Source organism: Poecilia reticulata, linkage group LG3 (assembly GCF_000633615.1).
Source record: "Poecilia reticulata strain Guanapo linkage group LG3, Guppy_female_1.0+MT, whole genome shotgun sequence".
Classification (NCBI taxonomy): domain Eukaryota; kingdom Metazoa; phylum Chordata; class Actinopteri; order Cyprinodontiformes; family Poeciliidae; genus Poecilia; species Poecilia reticulata.
In genome coordinates, this window is record NC_024333.1 from 34,821,188 (window position 1) to 34,836,262 (window position 15,075).

General features: G+C 37.4%; 1 protein-coding gene across 1 annotated transcript in view; it reads left to right on the top strand.

Annotated features, from left to right (window-relative positions):
* The window catches only part of LOC103462905 (protein kinase C-binding protein NELL1), a 236,769-nt gene that overhangs the window by 152,710 nt on the left and 68,984 nt on the right, over positions 1-15,075 (top strand). Inside the window, exon 14 of the mRNA XM_008405946.2 lies at positions 12,327-12,452. Within this exon, the coding sequence (XP_008404168.1) occupies positions 12,327-12,452 (126 nt within the window). The remainder of the gene's footprint in view (positions 1-12,326; positions 12,453-15,075) is intronic.

Below are 15,075 nucleotides of genomic sequence, written 5' to 3' on the forward strand. Positions count from 1 at the left end.
AGATAGTACAGATAAGTTTCATGGAAAAGATAAATATGGTAATTAATRCTAAACTAAAACTAATCTTGAACATCAGAACAAAGATTTTTATTTATTTATTTTTTTAAGAGCTTTCCAGTAAATATTGAAAGTTTGTATGTGGAGCGCTGAATGAGGAAAATCCTCCTTAAGCAGCTCAGTTTGGTTTATCATTCCTTTTTAAAACGAACAGTCTCTGGGCTTTAGGATTATGATGCCAATCTTGGATTAAGTTGGGATGACGACTGTAAGATAGYTCCCATATATTTCCCATTAGCACAAAATCAAGATAATTCTCTCAAMGTATTAGACTGTGTAAATGTGTTGCCCAGTARCGGCTGAATTTCTGATTTTGGGGGCCAAAATAAAACGATTCTGAAAGTTTAAAACAGCACTAATCCAGAGTTAAAGATAAATATTTATTCAATTATTTCAACAGTAGATTTAAATCCATTAACAGGTGGAGCTTGGAATGCRTAGTTGCTGCAATAATTGAAATAATTTCTGCCAGAAAACAAATCACTTCTGAAGTTTTTCRTTTTCTGGGTTGCTTCATTTATTGTTCGGTGGAGAGAGAAGCTTTAACAACATTTAAACCAGACTTGAGGAGAATGTATTTTGAATTTAGTTTCAATCTTACTTGAAGTTCACAATTTTTAAACTGCTTCTACGAAAGGCTGAAATATTAAATATTCAGGTGTTGAATATACTGTGAAGCTTAGTGACAGCTTCCTGATGGCACAGGGCGACTCTCTGGACATATGAGAGCCTCTCTGTTTCACGTTCATCCAGAGAATTCGACCTCTCCTTYCCTTCCTGTGTCCTCCAGCTGCTTTTGGCTGTCAGGTGGAACTGGAGGGGCTGGCCTTAATTAGGGGGAGGAGGCTGAGTGTGACACTGATACAGGACGTGGCAACAGCGTCTCCAAGGCCACGACCGAACGGGCGCGACTCACTCCCTGTAGCCTCATTCTGGGACAATGAGGGCTATAGCACACCATCTGGTGCTGATGCCCTCCCGACTGTCCTGACTGAGGGACAAATAATATTGTTGGTATGCGAGGAAAGCCACCAGGCCCCACATTTRCACACTGATGTTTCAGAAAACAGGACAGATCATCACGAACTCAGTTACTTTTCTAAAATAGAAAACTCTAAAACCTGTTTTTAGTTGCAAAGCCATCTTTTATTTTGATARTTTTCTATTCCACCTATAATTTATCAGATTTTCTTAGTTATCAATGTTTTTCCCTTGCAGCTTAACTAATTYATATACTTTTTGAAAATAACTGTCATAAAATATTTGCTTTAATTAAATCTGTTAACACATTTTCAAAGCTGAATATGTCAAATTATGTTTATATGGAATTCATCTTAGTTGTCAAAACTCTTCTTTAAAAAGGTAAAAAAAAGAAAATGCACTATTTTACAACACACTTCAATACTAGTAATGTATATATATATATATATAATTATTTGGGGGCGAAGGCCATTGGTCTTAAATAGAAAAAAACTGAACTGCTTCCTCCAGGTGGGGATGGAGGAGCGAAACAGGAATTCAAGTATTTTATCATTTTGCTCACAAGTGATAAGATAGAAGAGGAGATGGTTAGATGGATCAAGGGTCTTCTCTTTGGAAATGTTTTTGATTCCCCCTCTCTGGTCATAAAATATGGATTGTGCCTAAAAGGAAAAGATCTCATGTCCAAGCAGCTGAAAAGGATTTCCTCCATGGGACGCCTGTATCCAGCCTTTAAATTAGGTGAAGGACATCCATCATCCATGCCAACCTCAGAATGATGCTGCTTCTCTTCAGTAATTTTTATATGACCATTGGATCCATGCTTTCTTGCTTTACAGATCTTTCTAATCTTCCGCAAAGGGTCTTTATGTTATAGTATTTATGAGCTAGTTGTGTTACCACCCCCCACCACTAGAGGCAGTAACAGATTTTCAGGGAAGCAACTTGGAGGTTTCTCTTAAGCTTGCCCATGAGAGGAGATCTTGAGTTCCTGGAGGCAAAATTTGTCCCTACGTCTTGTTACTCCTGGCCTGCAACTAAAGAGCCAAAACATATGAAACAAAGTATACTCATTAATAAAATAAATCATAATTTAGAAGGTGAACTCTCCAAAAGCAATCACAATGTCCACTGTGTCAACACTCTACAAAACAGTAGGTTGGAACACAACAGACTGGTGATGTTGCAATAACTTTGTTTTTTTATTATTATTTTAGCGGCCATATTGGATTTGTTATTAAGGATCAACAATCTTTGAAGTAGAAGGTAGTTTGTACTTTGGACTTTTGGGACGTTTATCAACATCAGAAGGTTATAGAAGAATTTAAGAGAGTTCTTTRAAACCATTGAATCCTGAGGAACACAAATAAAATTTTAAATAAATATCAGCAACATTATTCAAATTAAAGTCCAACTGAATATATGTGTCTTTAGGTTTTTGCTAAAAAAAAATGCCAAATTCCTAAGTCTTGGGGTCTTCAAATGTTGTTCGACAGCTGAACGCCACATCATTAAAAGATACACCCCACAGTGTTGTAGCTTTTACTTTAGTTATGAACTTAAACCTTAACTCTCAGAATGAGGCCAATTCTTAACATATTATTGAACTTCTCTTTTATGCTCTTCATCACAGCTTACAGTTCTTTTTAATACATTTTACATCTTCCTRTATTACTTCTAAATCTCCCCAAGTTGCTTCCCTGAAAATCTCTTATTGCCTCTAGTGGTAGGGGATGGTAACACAGCTAATACATAAATCTGCTATCAGAGTCCTGATAGCACAAGACCCTTTGAAGATTGGAAAGGTCTGTGGGACAAAATCAAATCTGATAAAGAAGGTGGACTTAAGAGTTTCAAAACCTAATGTGAGTAATTTAGAAACGGTTACAAAAAGGACAGACTGTAAAATTCCTGTGATTTGAGCTCACACTCTGGTCCTTGTTAGCATTCTTGTAGTTGGATTCTGAATTACCTGATGTTGAAGATGCAGTTATTTTAGGAAGAGCAGAAAGGACAACATTGCAATAATCTATTCTGCAAGGAATATAAACGTTTCCTAAAGACTGCGAGGGAAATGGCCGTACTTTGACATTCTTCTTCAAAATGTGTTTTTCTCTGTCAGTCTGTGTTGATGACTATGACAAATCTTTTGCTGTTATGTTTTTTTATGTTACATACACTACATTTTGCATGAAACATGTTTTCTGTATGCTCTTTGAAAAGTGGAGCACTCAATTTCCTTTGTGTCTTTGTGACTCAAATAACAGCAAATAAAAACCTTAGAACTCAGGAAACTGAGCTTTTCCCAAGTGCTGGAACTTTGACTGAAATCCATCTGGTGACATCAGGGACTGCCTTTTAATAAATATTTTTCCTTGATGTGAACTCCAGTCTATCAGCCTGTGTAGAAAAAGGAAAAACAAAACAGTTTAAGAAATTCAAATAATACACTCGGCGTGTGTGCTGCTGATATGATCCAAAGCCAAAACTAAAGTTGCTACTGATCAGCTCTATATCAGTTTCAAATTACATCTTTTAGTTTCCGGAAATTTTGTCAGAACCAAAAGAAAAAAAACAATTCTGACTTGTTGTAACAATGTCTTATGATACAACCACAGATTTTAACATATTTTACTGTGATTTCATGTGACAAATCAACCCAAAGTTGGATTTAACTAAAGTACAAAGGAAATTGTGTTTTTTTTTCTAAACTGTTTTTACAAATAAATGTAATAAACAAATGTGGCCTGTATTTGTAATTGACTCCCATTTGCTTTGATACTCCTAAGTTAAATCAATTGTAGAAAACTTCCCCCAGACATCACCTGCTGAATGCATTTTTACTCGGATAAGGGATGAAGTTGTGTGAAAGGTATTACAGGGAATGGTTATAAAACAGTATTGCATATTTGATATGTAACAGCATCGTTCAATCTCTCTCCTGAAACTGGAAAAAGCAACTTTAAACCTACTAAGACATATTACATAGATAAGCTTATCTATGTAACCTGAATCCTGGGCAAGAAGAGCAAAAATCAGAGAAGCAGCCATGAGGTCCATAGTACCTCTAGTGTAGAGCCACAGCACTTTCAGGTGGGAAAGTCTGTAAACAGTCAAACTGTTAGTCATACACTCCACATATCTTGGCTTCATGGTACAGTGAATGAATAAACCTACGTTTGAACTAAAGGCATAAGAAGTCCTGTTTGCAATTTGCCACAAGGTATTTTTGGGAAACGGCAAACAGGTGGGAAAAGCTGCTCTGAACAGATAAGACCAAAGCAGAGCTTTTTGCTTTGGCCGACATGTGGAGTGCTATATGCGGTGGAAAACTGAGACTGTACGTGAACCTGGACACGCGGCAAAACACCGCAACGGTGCCCTGGTGCTGTTGGGATTCTTTACTTCAGCAGTGAGAGGGAAGTTGGATAGATCTTACTACTGCACAATCCTGTTCAAAACTGCAGAATACATGCGAAAACCCTAAACATACACCCACAGCTACAACAGGAGGCTTTAGATAAAATCATATTCATATATTAGAAGTCCAAATCAAATTAAAAGAATCTGTGGTGAGACTTGAGAATTGATGTTTGCTCGTGTTTTTTATTCACTCTAGCTTAGCTGGGGCAATTTTCAAAGAAAACGGGGGACGTTTCTAGATATGTTGAGTAAAAGGTGTTTCTATAGCTTCCACCTATGGGGGCCTAACATATCACATTTTTGTGAAAAATCTTTGGAAAGCATTAGTCAGTTTCCTTTCACTTCACTGTTGTGTTGCTCTGTCGCATAAAATCACAGTAAATTACATTTGCATTTGCGATGTTGTTGAAAAATTCTTCCATAAGGTACTATAAATTCAGCAGCCGAACATATTGAGTTTTCACTTTAAAAAAATCAAATCCTTCTACATCTCGCTTTTGCATCCCACAGCAATTGGAGCATAATCTAATGAGTCTGATATTCATCTTGATGTTACAAGACTTCAAAATTAAATGCATCAAAATGAATCTAATTTAGTGTCTCCAGTCAAACGTGCAATCACATTCACAAGTGTCACATCAGCATTGACCATGTAGCTGGAGCATCCGAGTCAGATAAACAATAAAACTAATTAAGCTCTCCCACATTGCGTTGTTAAATATTTATGCCTTAATATCAACTCTACTCTCAAGTGATTCCTGCATATTACTGGTAAAGTTACAACATCATGGTGATATCTCTCGCAGCGCCTCCCCGTCTCTTTGTTTTATCACTGCATTGTTTGATTTCTTTTTGTCTGTTTGTCTTTTCCTCATTTTCTCCCCTGTTGTGTTTTTGTCCCAGTATTTTTGTGAATCTGTGAATCTGTCCATGCATCTTCCTTCCACTGGGGTCTCCAGTATTGAAGGATTGTAATTATGCGTGAGCAGTTACGTCCCTTACCCTCCGTGAATACCGAGTTTCCACTGTTCTTACTAAAAGAAATATTTTTGTTGTCTTTGATCATTCTTTTTATCTTTAATAATTCTTAACCATTAGTTACTTTAGTCAGGTTTGATGTTATCTGAATTATTGGACTGATTGGTTTCTCTTGGTCTGCATATTCTGGCATAGCCTGACAAACCTAATGCACCGATTAATCACTGCATACAAAGATAACTTAAATGTATTGCATTTGTTAACTGTTGATGGAAAAATCTACAAACAATTCTAATACCGTAATTTAACTTACAAATCAGGAAAGAATCCATACGCTCCATGAAGTGAAGCTGAAAACAGATGCTGTCAATTCTCTCTGGTGTCAGACAAGCTTTGTAAAACTAGCTGAGGTTGTCTTTGATTGCTGGACAAATGTATTCCTTCATTATAACAGATCAGACACTCTGGCTGTGCTTTGTGTTTGTCTTTGATATACAGCACGTCTTCCTGCATTGAGAAAACCGACTCTGTTTTACTAGAAGCAATAATACTGGCTGTGCAGTATATTGTTGAGCAAAATGAAAACACATACTGTTCAGCTTACCCTGGCCTGATGTATGGGTCCATTTCCCTGCGCAGACATTTACAGTYGGTGTACGTCTTTTTGGTAAAAGTACTTGTAAGAACATTCTGCGGGAACTTGCACAGAACCTGTCATCCTGGTAAACTGTGCTGGTCTGTATCCTTGTTTGAGTTTCACAATGACAGCTTGTTTAAACTTTGCTTCTATGCAGTTATTTTGTTCTGATTGAGCGATACCATTCTGTTCTCCTGTGCTTAAATGTGTCTCTGTAGACAAACATATAAGACATGCTCCTACAGGAGCATGTTCAAGTCTACAGATATGCTCAAGTCTACAGATATGGTCTCTTCTACCTGCACAGACTGAAGCCACCTAGACTTATTTGCTTGTCTCTTGAAAAGGTTCCACCTCTCATTCCAAATACTACTTTAGTTTTTAACCTGAATTGAGATTTTTAGGCTTACAACTATTGGAAAAGTGACACTAACTAGGGTCACTGATCCATTCATCCATTTTGTCAGTCCTTTGGGTCGTTCTCACTTGTGAGTTAATTGCAAAGTCATGTAGTTTCCTTGTTTAGACAAAATTATGCACAATGAGCAGGTGAAGAATGATAGAAGTTGCTTCAAAGTGTAATGTGTTAGTTGTACTGAGCATAGGGAATGTACTATTAACATGTCTAATGCACCCACACACACACATATGTATATACACACACAATGCTAAAACTTTGTGTATATGTTTCATACTGTGTATACATTTGCTTAAATACTGTTTCATCATCTGAACAAAGAATAATTTCCACACTGTCACACCACACCTTGAAAAAATGAACCTTTAAAACCAAATTGCCAACATTACAATTTTTTGAAAAGCGTTGCATACAAACTATTAATAAACTGTTTGAATTTTAGGACAGAAAAAGGCTGAATCAAATCAATTGAACCAAGAAAAGTTCAAAGTATGTTTCAAACAGAAAATTCAGTTCAATATCAAAAGCTGGTTTCCTTGCAAACGAAGAATGAGACCATGGAGGGCTGGCTTTCATCTTGTTTCACTGTTGAGGAAATCCCAACGTGGACACCTCAAAGAGGTTGACTTTGTGGGCAGTTTGTCCAGCATTCAGCTGAACTATATGCTTATGCATATTTCACATAATTGTAGTTTTTCTTTCATACATAGAACAAAACGCTTAAGTTTTGCACATCAAAACTGTCTTAAACAGTCTGTCAATAGTCCAGATTGGAATTTAAATATCTGGAGAAAATGATAAACATACATAGTAACATATTTACTCAATACAACAACATTTTCAGAACAATAATAACTTGTTTTAAGGAAGAAAAGGCCTTAGACATACTTAACACATTTGGTTTTATTGGGTTAAAAGGTTTCACCGGTGTTATTAGTTAAAACTTGTTAAAGGTTTTTGGACTATATTTTTTATCTATGTTGGAAATAATTGCCCTGGTTTCCAATATTTAGAGTTTCTTGCAATGACTGTGCAATTATTTACCTCAGCCTATTGACATAATTGCAAAGATATGTATGATGGGAAACAATAATTCCTCCTCTGTAAAAACAAAACAAAACAATGATTAGCCCTTCACACTTAGTGAAATAGATTACACAGGATGTTTAATATGTTGTGTATTGCACCGGGCTGCAATGCTCTGTGCATGCTTCATTTATCATGGATTGTAATTGCTAGGCCATGTTTAATATGTGATGAAAATTGACAGGTTGAGGTAAAAAAAAAGGGGGATTGTTGTTGCTGCATGTGCCTGTAATGTGTGAAGGTGATCTGCTGAAGAACGCTTCTGTAAGAAAGATGGAGTCATGTTTTGTATCTTCAAGCTATTTACATTAATTTGTGATATATATTGGGGGCCATGAATTTGGAGTTAACTTGTTTTTACTTAAATAATTGTGGTGCTAGAATTTGTTCTTGACATGTAAAATGTTTTCTTTACAAAATCATAATTAAAGCATAATGTGTTAGAAAACAAAATTATTTCCACTTTATGAATGAAACTGTATTATGTTGAAACTGTCAACTCAGCTTATTGTCAGTGGGTGTGGTAGTTTTTTCTTTATCTTAGGATTAGGTCATAATTATTATATTAAAACCTAAAAGTTTCATATTGATTTGCCTTTTTGTCATGTACATTTTTTTATATAATTTTTAAGATAAAATGGCTGTACTATGTTAATTTTTGTAGTTTTTGTAATGTTTGCCCTCAATGAAAAAAACAAACAAGGGAGAGCTGAATCAATTTGTAAAACATGTTATGAAAAGTATTTAAGTAATGTTTTAGGTGATTAAAAAATATATTTTAATGTTATTTCAAAACTAAAACACAATCAAAAACCATCACTTTAAAAAAATTTAAATTCTGTTAAAATTTGAATAAAAATACATGTAAAAAATAAGCTTTTTTGACATTGCAAATGTAATTGGACCAAAATGATGTATTGCACTGAGTCACATACTTGATAGTCCTAAATAAAATACAGTGCAATAATTTCCTTCAGAAATCAGTGAATTACTAAAATTCCAAATAACACAACACACAAATCAGGGTTGAAAAGTTGCTGAAAGGTAAAGCAAGGCTAGAAAGATTTGATTTGCACCCAATATGACTTCTTTTCAACCTGCTGATATGGAAAAATATTGCTTTGGGCGATTTGGGCTGCTTTTCGCAACATTTGGCTGGTTTTCAGAAGGTTTTGATGAAAATAATTCTCATTTTGTGACAGAAAAGTAAAAATCTCAGACATTTTAATGAAATCCTATGTCCTTACGTTTGTTTATAGTTCATGTACTTTGAAATATCTAATATCTAATAGTCATGAGCTAATCTAGTGTCACTATGCATTTGTATATTTAATTGTTTTTAGCATGAATTTTAACATAACTTTCAACAGAGGTTGTGATTTGGGGCTGTTTTGTTGTTGTTGTTGTTTTGAGCTGAGCAGGGATTACATTGTGTTTGGGCTGGAAACTGTCGATCGGATTTGGCAACCCTGTACCCAAAGGTTTGAGCATCTCAGATAAGTAAATCAATCCATCAACTATGATGTGGTCACACATATAAATAGGAAAGTATTTATCAAACGAGCAGCAGAGAGGGCTATTGTAATTCTGGGGGAGATGCAGAGATCAATAGCTCAGGATAGAGAATCTGCTCTCAGGAGAAACAATAGTGGTGCCACAGGAAGTCTTGTTTAAAGTTTACCACTTGCCATGCTGGAGACACAGCAAACGGTGGAAGAAGGAGATCTGGTTAAACTTTGTGGCCGACCTGCAAAGCTAACTAACTTTGCTCACGACCTTGAACACAGCATCCCTCTGGTGAAACATGTTGGTGTCATGTGGTGATGATGCTTTTCCTCAGCGGGGAGAGGGAAGCTGGTCAGAACTGATGGGAAGATAGATGGTGCTTAATACAAGACAATCCTGCAAGATAAACTGTTGGTGGCCACAAAAGATGTGAGACAGAACTGGAGGTTCACCTTCCAGCAGGAGAAAAAACCCAAATATACAGTCAGAGCTACAAGTCTGAGAATTTGTTCCAAGACTGTAGCTCAATTTGGGTTTTTTTAATAATAAAAAAAGAATAAATCAAGCTATATGAAGTCACAAATGCTATTGTGTCTTCTTAAAACCTAAAATTCGGATTAAGTGCATTGTGTTTGTAATGTAACAATGTCTTTAAAGATAGTGCATTCTTTTGTAAATAATTGTAAATGAAAGCATATGAACCATCTTCTCTAAAGTGTATGATGATTCATGGTTTTCAGTTTATAAGGACTTTATAAATCGTTACCAGTACTTGCAGCATACAACAAAATACTAGCAAGGTCATCCGTCATCAATTCCATAATTTTTCTTGAGGATAGGATGGCTTAAAAGTTCTGAAAATATTCTACAGAGTCAAAATCTCCTCAAAAATCAATGTTTGTTTGAGCATAAAACTTCTAAGTCATGCCCAGAAGTGCTGAAATTTTTCTGCAGCTCTGGACAAACCAGATTAGTGGTTTTTCTCCACTAATCTGTATTTTCAAATGTCATAGTCTTTAGGTTTAGTGAAGAAAAACAAAACATGAAAAATAAAATAGTTTGGAATGTGATTGAAATTCACTGCCTTCCGTTTGTTTATTTACTTCAGTGGAAAAAGCTCTGTATGAAATTTATACCCTCAATCGCACCGTCACAAAATAAATTTTTTTTGCTTTACGTTTGGTGAAGAAAATCTGTTGGACATGCAGAAAAAGTATATATGAAATGTATACTTTCTGTCTATGTTTCACTAAACTGGGGGTCATTAAACTAAAAATAAAGCAGCGACCACAAAAAAATGAGATGAAATCATTCTGCAAAGAATAATGTTCCTTTTGACATCTACATGAAAAGGTGAGCCCTGCACAAAGAGGAGACTCTTGCGTGAAGGAATATGAGGATTCTTCTCCTTTACTGGCTTACAGCAGCCAAACACTTGACATTCAGAATGTGTTTTTTTTTCTGTTTTTCTGTTTTGCCAGACAATATCGCACAGAGAGRGTTGAGCTGATAGAAACATGTGCACACCCTCACTTACTCATAAATACACATGCACAGAGTCCTATCCCGCCTTATTTTTAGCTGTTCCCCCTACCCAGTCCTGACCTACATCAGAGCATGAATAAAGCAGCTGAGAGATGAAGAGAGTGAGCTCAGAGGGGGGTGGGAGGCGAGGAAGAGGAGGTCTGGGTTGGAGGGTGGTGAGGAGGGAGGAAGGCAGCCAGAGAGACACTGGCAAATCCAGAAAAATGAATTCCCCCCTGTGCAAAATGACAGTTCCAGTTCTGTCAGCAGACCTCACCTGCAACAATGCCCCCAGAGGAAGCTGCCGAGGGCAAAAACACAAACGCACATGCAGTCACACACATGGGCATAGAGCCTTGGAACAACACAGATCAAAAAGCCTCATCATTCCTCCGGCCTGACACCCGATGCTTTTCTCACTTATAATGAAAGCTGACAAAAGTGGTGAGCTCTTGACTTTGAATTATTGAGGCTGTGAGTCGGCGTCGCGGGGCAGCTGCCATCACCCTTGAACAACGTTTTGGCGCCTTTCACCAATAAAGGGTAATCAAATGAGTGGCTTTTAGGGTAGAGTAGTGCTCCTAGACAAGATGGAAATTGGATTCAGGTACTGTTGTGTGGCGTCAAAGCACTCTCATAGGTTTCATGCTTTTGATGTGGCGACCTTTTATTCTGAAGGGCATCAAAGCTTTGTACACCTAAAGACATGCTCTGTCTTTTCTTAACTCGGCAATTTACCACTCCCACTGTACACTTTCTAGGGATGAAATTTACCAAAGAAAAATCCTTTAGGTGTTGCATATAAGTCAATTACATAGTTGATCTAAATTCATCCTGTTGTAAAGAGGAAGCCTGAGCTGAACACCTCAAAGCTAAAATGTATTTATCCAAGGAACGGATATGGAAATAGCTCTCTTCACTCTCCTTCCCTCAAGTGTGGCATGCAGAGTCCCTTAAGTGGTAGAAAGGCCCGTTAGCCTCAGGAATTTGGTCTTCTGCTGCACACATAAATGCTCTAAACTGTGCGACTACATGTGCACACACAGAGAAATCCAGACCCGTTTGCATAAAACCTCCCTCGTGTGTTTCGCGTCCCATTTCATCAGCAGCCATCCAGCTCAGCTAATGCATTCCTGAGCCGCGTGTTTTAATGCTCATACAATGTCTTTCAAGCTACATTAGGAAGGGAGGAATTGTGTATGGAGTGAAGGTGTAATTTATCACGATATTACCTGCACATTATGGGTGTCAAAGGAGATGATGCTCTCCTTGCATCTCTGGCTCAGTTATAATGTCCTCATCTCATTAGCTCTTTCCTTACTGTACACCTTTTCTTTGGCATATTTTAACATTTATTGCTGTCTTTCATCTGTCATTCCCATATTTTTAGCTCCTTTCTATTATCTTACCTGTGACAACAGCAGAATATATGTACATGTTTGTATAATTACACACCTTGGGCTGTGAGAGGATAATCTTTATTTTGCCCTTTAGGACAATCGATAAAAGGGTCAATATTTGGGACTTGTGTATGTTGTTCAATGAAAAGCAACTCAAAAGAATGCAATGCCCTGAGACTCTGCTGTAAAGTGATTAAACCAACACTGACAAAGCAGTTCGGTGCAGTTCATCCACCTGTTGGAGTCTGTTACCAAGATATAAAGTCGTCTGGTCAGTTAATAACCCACTACTTCTACTTTGTTTTTGTTTTTCTAGATATCGATGAGTGTGCAACACAGATGCATTACTGCCAGTCCAACACGGTGTGTGTGAACCTGCCTGGAAGTTATCGCTGTGACTGCCTGCCTGGTTTCACCAGAGTGGATGAATACTCCTGCACCGGTAAGTCCGATGCATGCTGCTGAGTTCTACACATGTTTGAATTTGTTGTCAATCAGAGGCCAAGATTTGAGTGGATCCAACTTTTTTTTTGTTTTATAGCCAAATATACACAAAATAATTTGCTAACTATTAAACTCTGACTGTTTTGCTGAATGCAGACTGTGATTTCTGCAACTGTAAACATAAGTTTGCACATTTGGCTTCTTACTCAGGGACATACAGTTGAATGGGGTCGAGTACACAAGCTTGTGGAGCTCCTGAAAGAAGATTTAGAAGGTTTTTTGATGACTGTTGTATTTTTTTTGTCATTTGTTTCATCTTATCTGACTCATTTGTCACATTTTAGATATTTGACAGCTTTGATCCTGGAAATTTGTTACTTTTCTTATTAGCTTCCACTGTTCTTAGTCTGAATTAAATTTTAAAGACCAGTGTTATTTTGGTGTGTTTTCTATAAGAGACAATGCAGCTGTAAAAWGCAGCTTTTGCATTACATAAATGTTAGGAGTTTCTCTTTTCTATTTTGCAGTTTCAGCACTTTGTGCACATTTTTAGATAATTTCGGCCTGTCTAACAACAGAATTGCCAGTTTTCTGCCAAATGTATCTCTGAGGATTTTAAGCTCTTTTACAAAAAAAAGCAAAGCAGCTTCCTTTCTGGGATTGCTGGCAACATTTTTCCCTAAAAGGGATGAACAGGAGCACACTTTCTCAAGAGTAAATAAAATGTACTGAGTTGGCGCTCCRTGTTTCTCCAGAGAAGTGTTCTTTAATTAGCTCAGAGTTGGCAGCTACACAGGGACATGGATCTATCGGCAATCAATCCATTCTGTGGCTTGTAAACTGTCCCAGCTGCTGACTGGGAGACCTGGGAAGACTCTTTGCATCTGTGAGGAGAGATAAATCCTCCTGCTGGCCTCCCTTTCTCTCCTTCTGCTTCTCCTCGTGTGCTTCCCTCAGGGGTTCCAATCTTCATATTTGCTGCTTAATATTTCACAGTGGAAACATAATTGCCCATCAGCTTCTGTGATTAGCTTTTTTTGCCCTAATCTCCATTGTTTTGTTAATTATACTAAGGGTTTTGTGATGGAAATATTGGCACTGGATTAAAGAAGACAGATGCAGAGATGTTTTAAACCAAAGTTTTATTTATTTACACCAAATATGTAGGATGTAATGTAAGATGTTCACATGAAAAGCAGGTAAAATGTTGAGGTCATCCTTTTTAAATCTTTGCATTGGAGGCTCATCTAGCACAACAACCTTAAATTGAAGTGGCAAGAAACATAAAGTGAAATGCAATGTTCAATGTTTTCCTTTGAAATATTGAAAATGTCTGCGTTGCTTTAAAGTTGCAGTATAACTTTTAGGTTTTTCTGCATTTGCTAAGAATATGATTAGCTAAAACTAGCACAACGCCTGACCAGAAATAACCAATCAGAGCCTGGAGAAGCGTTTTAGTGCTGTCAGTCATCCTGGTGTAAATGTGTAAGTTGCAGTTACAGGAAAACCGTTAATCCACTGTCGTCGGTGGGGGAGAGAAGAGGATTCTTAGAGACTCCCTGTCTAACTTTTTGGGGATGCAAAATTAATGAACATCGGTATCCTACAGGCTACTTGTTACTTGTTAAACAGGCTACTTGTTAAACTTAAGGTGATGTGTTGACATAAGCTAGCTAGTCATCTTTTAGGTAACTTTGCCTGCATCCAACAGCTTCACTCAACTCAGTCGGTTAGTTTGGGGAAAAACTGTGAAACGCTCTTTGCGTTTTGCTGGTTTGCTGCCATGAGCGCGAGCGTCGTAGCGCTCATGTTGCGTTTAAAGGCGGCTTGGAAAAACAGGTTATGACATGTTAACAACGGATTAAACAGTTTTAACTGCTGATAAAAGTGACAGAGGACACATATATGGGAAATGTAGCCCCTAGTGTATCAAATTGACAGAGGAATAACAGAGTTGGCCATTCTAAGGTAAAAACCCAGCGCATACAGCATTCATGTTTTTTTTTTCATCCAGTCAGCTTCTCCCCCACCCCCTGCAATTGCACGGTGCCCCCCCTAAGGGGCGCGCCCCACAGTTTGGGAACCTCTGTGCTATAGCATTCACCACAGGCTTAACTGATGGGGAGAAGTTGTATCAAAGCAGAAAGCAAGGTGTGAGTGGCACATGCATGGGCTTGATTGACAGCACTAAGACCCCCTTCCTGGCTCTGATTGATTGTTTCTAGTCAGCACTGGAAGAAGGCAGAGCAGCTCAATTTGTTTTCACAGTTTATCTGTCTCATACTTGATTTATTTATTTATTTATTTTATAAAAGTTACATACCACAACTTTAAACAGCTCTTTACAAATAATTTACAAAGTCCTTTAGAGTACATCTAAATGACTTTCAGCTGAGATAAAACGGAGACTGCAGTAAAAAGTGTTTTTATGTTGCAGATGGTCGTTGTGTGTTTGTTCCTGCCTCTTTGCTTCAGGCCTGTAAATCTGTAAATGCACCGTGTTTGTGTCTCCACAGACACCAGTGCATCAGTTAAGTTCATTCACCCCAAAACTTTGCTTACACCACTCCTTTCCCAGAGGGTTCAAAGCCACTGCACTGTTTTTTTACAGCATGCATCTT